The 8,555-nt window shown below is 52.6% G+C and overlaps 1 protein-coding gene across 1 annotated transcript; it reads left to right on the top strand.

The window, feature by feature from the left end:
• The first annotated feature begins 292 nt into the window (after positions 1-292).
• Positions 293-8,333, top strand: CXCL14 (C-X-C motif chemokine ligand 14). Its single transcript, XM_039836077.1, has 4 exons — positions 293-594; positions 762-867; positions 4,570-4,683; positions 7,172-8,333. The coding sequence occupies exons 1-4, from the start codon at positions 531-533 to the stop codon at positions 7,185-7,187; spliced, it is 300 nt and encodes a 99-aa protein (XP_039692011.1). The 5' UTR covers positions 293-530; the 3' UTR covers positions 7,188-8,333.
• Positions 8,334-8,555: the final 222 nt, after the last annotated feature.

Below are 8,555 nucleotides of genomic sequence, written 5' to 3'. Positions count from 1 at the left end.
CTCAACCTTCCAGTGGAGCTAGGGCACCAGCTGTGATCCCGTGTTGGAGTCTGGTTGTGCAAGTGTGTCCTGGAGAGTGGTGTGGGAGCGAGGGTAGCGGATGAGTGTATGTGCATGTGCGCGCGTGGCTCCGAGTGTGCGCCGCTGCGATCGAGGTCCCGGGGCGGGCGGGAGGGGACGGTCTCCTCCCCCCACCGCGTTGAGAAATCTCAGTGAGTCACCAAGTGGTTCTGCATATTAATGAGCTCGCTCGCTGCGAGGGCAGGAGCGGATTTAAAAGAGGACTGGGCGGGCGGAGGGAGGCTGTGGAGCGAGCGCAGAGCCCAGCGCGGAGCGCAACGCGCAGCGATAGCCGCAAGGCACCCACCGACGGACGCAGCGGGAGCGAGCCGAGCCGAGAGGCGCGCTCCGGGCAGAGAGAGCCGAGCAGGGCAGTGTCTCCGGGCCGCCCCACTCCCGCGCCGCGCCCCTTCGGACCGGCGGGCGCCCTCTCCAAGTCCCCGCTCCCGCGCCGCGCCCCTCCGGCCAGCATGAGGCTCCTGACTGCCGCGCTGCTCCTGCTGCTCCTGGCGCTGTGCGCCGCGCGCGTGGACGGTGAGTGCCCGGGAGGTCCCTTGTCGCCATCCCGTCCTGTCCTGGGGAACCCAAGCGCCAAATGCTAGGCTTCCTGAGACCCCTGGGAATCTGGGTGGGCACCGAGGGCGGTCAAGGGGCAGGAGATCCCGCGCGCGACTGAACGGCCCCTGGGCGCTCTCTCGCAGGGTCCAAATGCAAGTGCTCCCGGAAGGGGCCCAAGATCCGCTACAGCGACGTGAAGAAGCTTGAAATGAAGCCAAAGTACCCGCACTGCGAGGAGAAGATGGTTATGTGAGTTCTTGCTCCGCACCGTGAGCGTGTGGCGCTGCTCTTAACCCGGTGCTGAGGCACAGCGTGGGGCTGGGGCGGACTAACAAATGTTTCTCTCTGCCTTTGGCAGGGCCTTGGCAGGGCCTTGGCAGGGCCTTGGCAGGGTCTTGGCAGGGTCTTGGCAGAGCCTTGGCAAAGCCTTTGTAATTGCCCAGCGAGTCCTTAGGACGCTGGCGCGACGGTCTGGAAGAGAGTTTGGAAAGAGAGTCACTGTCCCGTGTTCCGGAAAAAGCCTCTCCAAGGAGTTTACCCTTGTTAGGATTCAAACGTGTTTGCACTGCCCACCTTTCTAGGGTGATCAAGGGTTAAATGGCTCCCATGTGCCAACTTAGAACACCCAGATTGAAACCACTCAAAACACACCCAGAACTACTGAACTCGCACTCAAATGGTGAGGAGTGCCACCTTCCTGTTACTGGAGAGAGGATTAAAGCAAACATCGTCATACGTCCTCAGACCCTCCTTTCAGAGCCTTTTTTCCAATCAGGGGACCATGGACAGCCAATTTTTGGCTTCTAGCGATTTCATTTGGGGAATGCTCCTCACTTTTCCTTCACCAGCTGGACTTCTAGTGAGCAGTGCTGTAGGAAGTGCTCTGCTGGGGTTAATGTGCCACGTGGCCAGAGCCCTGCTTGGTGGGGATGCGGGGAATATCTTTGAAACTGGGGCAGAGAGAACACTGAGTTTCCTTGCTCCTCTGCCTTCCCAATTAACCACTTGTGGCCAGCACCAGTGTTTCTCCACCAGTACGCTCTTGGCCAGGAAGGGAGCCCTTGGCAAAGCAGCTACCAAATATCTGCCAGGGACCACTGGCCCCTCTTCCCTTCCCCCGGAAACAGGACACATTCTATTCCTAGTCTGGGCAAGTGTCTTCTGCCCGCTGGCCTCCCTGTCCCAAAGACCTCCCCACAGTGTCTACACACTGATGCACTGTTGGTCTTAAGTTAGGGGAATTCAGAAAGCCACTGACTGGGCCTGGGCTGAACCCCACTGCTTTCCTTCCCGGACACCTAAATTAACCTTCTGTCCCTGCCTCTTGCCTTATGGACCCAACTCCAGAAAGCTGGCTGGAAAATCCTTTTTGATGGGGGCCAGAGGTCACAGGAGCTGAGGGAGGAGCCACGAGCCCCTCCTGGCTCCCAGCTTGAGGAGTGAAAATGACAGGGACATTGCAAGTTAAGTCTGCAGTCCTCTAAGTGATGAAAAATGCTCCACACATCAAGCCAAGTTGCTGAAACCTCGTAGGTCAGGAGAAGCAGGGCGTGGGGTGCAGTGATATCTCAAAAGGACAGAATGCTCAGTAAACAGGCTTGCTCTTTTTCCTGGCTAAATTTTTCAGGAGAGAAAACTGACAGCCGGACAAGTGCATGAGCAGCCTTGTGAAAACTTGCAGGGGCCTCATGAGATCCGCAGACAGTCACCCTCTCTTAAACCTCCACCCCACACCCACACCACCCCCCATGCCTGAAGGCTGGAGGTCCTCTCCCCTCTCAAGCTCCTAAGACTTAGATCAGGGCCAGCACTTTCTACCAAAGCAGGTTTTCAGCCACGAAGGTTGAACAAAAGCAAGTTTTCCAGCTCACCCTGAGTCACCCAGAAATCTCTGGTGGGGCGGGGAGGGAACAGGGGCAATCCGCTTTGCAAGTGGGAGTCCTTGTACCCAGAAGGGTCCAGGAGAGTCCAGATTCTAGAAAGGGCAATTCGTGTCAAATGTCCACTGAGCTCTTGCCAAAACCCTTGGCACACCAGAACCATTGAGGAGAGGAACACAGGACCCAGAATTTCTGAGCAATTGCTGGGGAGCAAAAATCCTCATGTCTTTACCCTGCAACCAATTTTCATAGTCCCAGTACTGTGACAGAGCATTTGAGCCCTGGGTATCCTCTCCTGTTTCCTGACCTTCAGGTCCTCCAGACTTGGGATCCTCAGTCTGCACACTGACCACATTGAAGGAGAGATTTTTCTCTGGCTTTGCCATGTCTTTTCATTCCAAGTGCAAGAACAGCACCGTAGGCAGAGAGCAATGCATGGGCTAAATTCTTGCAGAGTGACTAGGTACTACTGGGGAGGAGACTGACTACAGACTCTACTCTGAAGCCTTGCCTCATGCCTGAGACCTCAAAGGAGGGACAGAAAAGGGGGGCGGGGCGACAGGTCTTATTACAAAAGTCAGTGAAATGAGGGCCCAGTCACCTGGCATTAGTGGAAGACTCATCCGTGCCCCAGCAAGCTTAGGCCATGCTGGAGGCCCTGGAAAGACAGATTGCTCAGAAATAGTGTCCCCATTCTAGTGGCAAGATTCAATTTCCTCTCCAGTCAACCAGGAGACTCAGAGTTCATGGCGACCCTGCTCTCTTCTAGAACTCAGCCCATATGCCCTAACACTTCATCTCTGGGAACTGCAGGGGAGTAGCTGATCTCTCTCCCTCACTTCCCGCTCTGCCCACTCCGCCCTTCAACCACCCCTCTCTCCACTCCATCCCCCTGCACCCCAGCCCTCCACCATAGGTTGCTCTTGCTGTGACTCTCATCTCTTACCTTCCACTTTTCCATGTCCCCTAGGGGGTCCCTCATTCCTGAACACCATCCTTCCTCCCCCACCTAAAAGCTTCCTCCTAACCCCTGCCATCCTGACCCAGCCCTGGCTGACTGACGGGCACGGCAATTCTGGGCAGCCGTCTTGCTTCCCCCTCCAGGCCGATGCTCACACACTAAGGCTTCTCTTTCTCCATGGCCACCTCATCTTCCATGACAATTACTAATAATAGTAACTATTCATTGTACATCTACCAGGTGCTAGGCTCTCTGCATTGATTACGTTCTTGAATCATCCAATAATCCTGGGCGGGGGGTGTCTATATTACACCCATTTTACAGATGGGCAAACTGGAATCAGAAAGGTTACCAGAGGTCCCACAGACAGACTCGAGACTCACATCCAGGCCCTACATTCTACGATGCCATCTGTTTTTCTGCCATGTGGCTAGGCCTCTACCAACTGATAAGGCCTGAAGGGAGGTCTTGTTTTTCTGCCCAAGGGTGAGACAGCTGGGACTTCGTGCTCAGGAATCACAATGGGCATCAAGGCTAACAAGATTTAGCTTCAGGATCAGGAAATGCCCGGCCCCGAGACAGTCTGCAGGGCGCTGAGGGAGGCTGGGGTTTGAAGGGTCAGATGAAGACCACAGTGTGTGCACAGCATGTCCAAGCCCCACCGTGGGGCAACTCACACCCAAGGACGGAGGTCTCAGCACCGCACCTTGCTGGCATCAGCTCTCTCCACCTCTTGATCCCAGGTTCAGAGGGGCTGGAAAAGTCCTCTGACCTTTGTTCGCCAAGGGAGGCATACGCCCTCTAGACAACACCCTGCATGAAGGTGGGGGTGAAGGACGGTGCAGGGGGTGGGGTGCGGGGGACACTATCACAGACCGAGGGCTCCAGGGAGAAAATTGAGAGCTGACCACTCCATACAGGGGTAGACCTTAACATGGGGTCAGAGGTTAAGGGAACAACCAGAACCTTCCACAGAACCAGCCTTGAAAGGAGGGAGGAGGCCACAGTCTATCAGTGCCCTGATGGGGACAGACTAAGGCTACACATAGGCCACACGGAGGGGCTGTCATTCAGGCTCCTCAATCTTCCACCCATCTTGCCTCATTTCAGCATCACCACCAAAAGTGTGTCCCGGTACCGAGGTCAGGAGCACTGCCTGCACCCCAAGTTGCAGAGCACCAAGCGGTTCATCAAATGGTACAACGCCTGGAACGAGAAGCGCAGGTATGCCCCACCTCCTCGCACCTTCCCACCAGATCCAGATTCTAGACCCTGTGTAGATCCTCTGGCCCTGTCTAATGGGCGAACGCCCACCACAGTAACCACAGCAGGCAGATACCCAGACACTACTTACATACCCCCAGGCACGAGGAGCTCACCACTTAACAAAGCAGGCTATTGCACTCTCAGACAGTTGTAAGCATCATCAACATATCCTTTTGTGAACTGAACTTTGTCTCATTTTAACTTACTTCATAGTCTTAATTCCCCTTCTTATTTAAATAACAAGTTCTCTGAACTCAAGTTTCCCTGTCAAAGGCTGAGTAAGCACCTGGCACAGCTCTCACTGTGGTACTTCTGAAATATAACCACTGACATGACTGATTTTATTAACCATAAAACTGTTGGTACAACCACAAAATAAGGATGACTCCTTGCCAACAATATATTCTTCCCTCAAGATGCCCATGCCCCTTGCTGCACAAAAACCTGATAAGCTCCTTCCCACATAGACGTAGGCAGGGACCTTGAGTTTTACCCTTTAAAATCAGAGCCACTCTTTACCTCAGGGGCAGCAGTGGCCAAATGACCAGAGCCTTAAACCAGAACCCCTACCCTCTCCGGGCTCTGTTTCCCCATAATCAGAAGATGGGTTCCCAGCTCTGATCTCTTGGGGTCTTATGTGGGAGACAAGTTCCTGGTTCCCCTATTCCACATAAAAGTGAGCGTGTCCTGGAGCAGACCCACTTTCTGCACACTCAGCGCCTGTATCTGTTTAGCGTGGCCAGGAAAGTATATGCACACACAAGTGGGTTCCCCAGAAGCTGGTGCCAGCACCTCATCCTGCAGAGGGGGAAACCAAGGCCAAGTGGGTGTGGGGAGTGACATGCCTGGGAGCACAAGGCAGGAAGCCAGGCTGCCCAGTGTCACCTTCCCCTCCCTACAGCAGGTGCTTGTGCTGCCCCTCCCATCACCCCATCCAGCCAGCCCTTCCACCCAAAGCTCAGCCCACGACCAGCTCTCCCACTGCTGACACTTGGGCCCAACCCCAGTACCTGGGCCTTTTGTGCTGCCTCCAAAACTGCCTCGTCTGCAGTTGCTTGAAATAGAAAGTGATGATACTGAAAGATTATTTTCTATAAGTCTGATGGGAACGAAGCCTTCTTTGTGGTCAGGGCAGGCAGCTCACGTGGCAAAAGCAGGATCTATCCCATCCACTGTCACGCTCCAGGCCCTGTGTCATCAAAAGTAGAACGAGGATAATCTCAGGGCCAGTTCACGGAGGGGCTGAGAACATCTTCATCAGACTGCTGGGAAAAACTCAGGCCTTTTTTCAGGAGTATTTGTCCACGTAGGCCACAGCTTTGATGAAGAGGAGGCAGGCATGGGTCCGTGTAGCCCTGTCCTTTATATTTCTGCTAATTCCAAAGATGAGAGCAGTGAGGGCACTGCTGTTCCCAGAACTCCCGTCGTCTCATTAGGAAATGAGTTCATCCCTCTTTCTTGGAATGCCGAGGTGTCCCAGGAGAGGAAGCGGGCATTCCCTTGTCCTCTCAACCTCCCCTTTCCTTGTGAAAGGTGAAAATCTCTCAGTGAATAGAGAATGGAGATAAGGGAACTATCTTGAAGTCCTCTTTGCAGAGAGAGGGAGAGAATGCTGAAGCTAGCATAGAGGAAGGAGGGCCAACCCAGCCTTCGGAGGCAGACTAGTGAGCTCCGAGCATCTCAGGGCCCACAGCTTCTTGCTGCCACTGGCAGCAGCAGCATCAGACATTTGATTTCAATGCATAATGAGGGTTTTTTACTCAAAAATCAAGAAACAGGCAGAGGGAGCAATAGGCTGTCTGAGTGTGAAGTGTGGTCTCCCACCCCCCGGCAGTCATGGAGCAGCAGAGAAGGGATTAAAGTGTCTAAAAAGAAATGGTTTGGGAGGGGAGGGGAAAGGTCAGTTTCTGGATGCGCGCAGGCCTCATATCTAGTAGAGGAAGTAACCTCGAGCCACAGGCCTCCACAACAGCCCCAGTCCCACTAACCACTCTTCAGTTTTAAGGCAGCTGCCTCTAGAACTGGCATTTTCTGGAAGACATACATTCTTTGGGCAAAATGCGAAGAAAGACACAAGCCTAGGTTGAGGGAGGAGAGGCCTCTCCTCCCGGTGCCATGGTGGAGACAGACCTTGTTCCCACCACTGGCATTCAGTGTCCATAAGTCTCTTGTTTCCTCATATACAAAGAGGGCTTGCTTCATAGAGCTTTGAGGACGAAGTGAGACTGCAGAGGTGAAGGCTGTTTAGAAAGCACCAAGCCAGATTCAGGTGAGTTTTCGTGGTCCGTGTGACAGCATCCTCTGAGATGCTCCCCGCACGTCTCCTGGGCTCCTGCAGTCCTGGGAGGGGGCACTCCCGAAGACAAGAATGAAGCAGCAAAGCCACCACCTGTGCATTGCCTGAGTCTCGTCCTGAGCCACTTACATGGGTGTTTTCTCTTCTCAGGGTCTACGAAGAATAGGGTGAACCACCCTACTGGGAAAACTTCATACTGGTTGGGAGACAGCAAAGGACTCTGCAGATTAAAAAAAAAAAAAAAAAAGAAAGCAAACCCCTTCTTTCTCACAGGCATAAGACACAAATTCTATATTGTTACGAAGCACTTTTTACCAAGGGCCACTTTTTACATTTTATAGCTGTGTGCAAAAGGCTTCCAGATGTGAGACCCGTCTCTCTTGCGCTCCAGACTTCATCACAGGCTGCTTTTTACTGAAAAGCAGGAAACTCATGCCCTCCCTTTGTAAAAAATGCTTTTTTGTATTTGTCCAGACATCACTGTACATCTGAGCTTTATAAGCGCCTGGGAGGAACAGGGAGCTCAGTTGAGACATTTCACAGCAGCGTTGCTCTGTTCCTAGTGCAGGAAGCGTCCGCTCAGAGGTCCTGGCGCCTCAGCACAGCTGCCACAGGCTCTCCGGGGTTCACGGTCAGTCACAGGCTCAGGGGGACCCCACAGTGGCCCCGGTTGCCAGGCAAGCAGGAGCAGATCTCTTTGTATCTGTTCTTTTAGGAACTCGAGTTTGGCTGCCAGAGAAACGTGCTTCGTCCCCCTGGTTAGTTTTTACACACTCTAGAAAACATTTCCGAGATCCCAGGATGGCGAAGCAAGTGGTCCTTAAGGAAGAGCTTGGGTCTTCTCTCCAGCCTGAGGGTTTGTAAAAGGCTCACTGCTTCGATAGTTAATGCTTTGGAAGCACGTGAAGTTTCCGACTCCTTTAGCAAAACCCTTAGGAGAAAACTTAAAAATATACGAATAAGCACACAATATACAGCTACAGACATACTTTCTATTGACGAGGGAGAACCTTCCAAGCATGTTTCTTTCTCTCTTCACAATGGGACATGCAGTACTAAAGCGATCTGTGATTCCCCACGTAATTCTTCAATGTTAAACAGTGCAGTCCTCTTTGGAACAATAAGATGACCATGCACCCTTACCTTTGTAAATAGACTCTTAAGAATGCCCCCTCCACCCTCTACCCCTTCAGTATATATCGCATTGTTGTGTCGTATGCTATGTAAATGTCAGAAACCATTAGTGTTGCATGCAAGTTTCATATTCTTTCTAAGACAAAAAGTAATAAAATATATTTGAAATGTACCAAAATTCTAGACTACTGACTTTTTTTTCCATTTAATTAAGCCAGGATGACAATCAAATATTTACTATGTCCTGAACAGACAAATTTATTGGAAGGAAAACTGGTGTGTCCCAAATACCTATCACCTCTATGGAATGTCAGCACCGTCCAGAGACAGAAAGCCACACCTCGAGGTTAATGCTTCCCACCGGACTCCCACACCTGGGGCACGTTCATCAGAACAGCCC

Source organism: Pteropus medius, unplaced genomic scaffold (assembly GCF_902729225.1).
Source record: "Pteropus medius unplaced genomic scaffold, Ma_sr-lr_union100, whole genome shotgun sequence".
Lineage (NCBI taxonomy): Eukaryota > Metazoa > Chordata > Mammalia > Chiroptera > Pteropodidae > Pteropus > Pteropus medius.
Note: the sequence above shows the minus strand (reverse complement) of the source record. Positions and strands in the feature narration are given on the sequence as shown.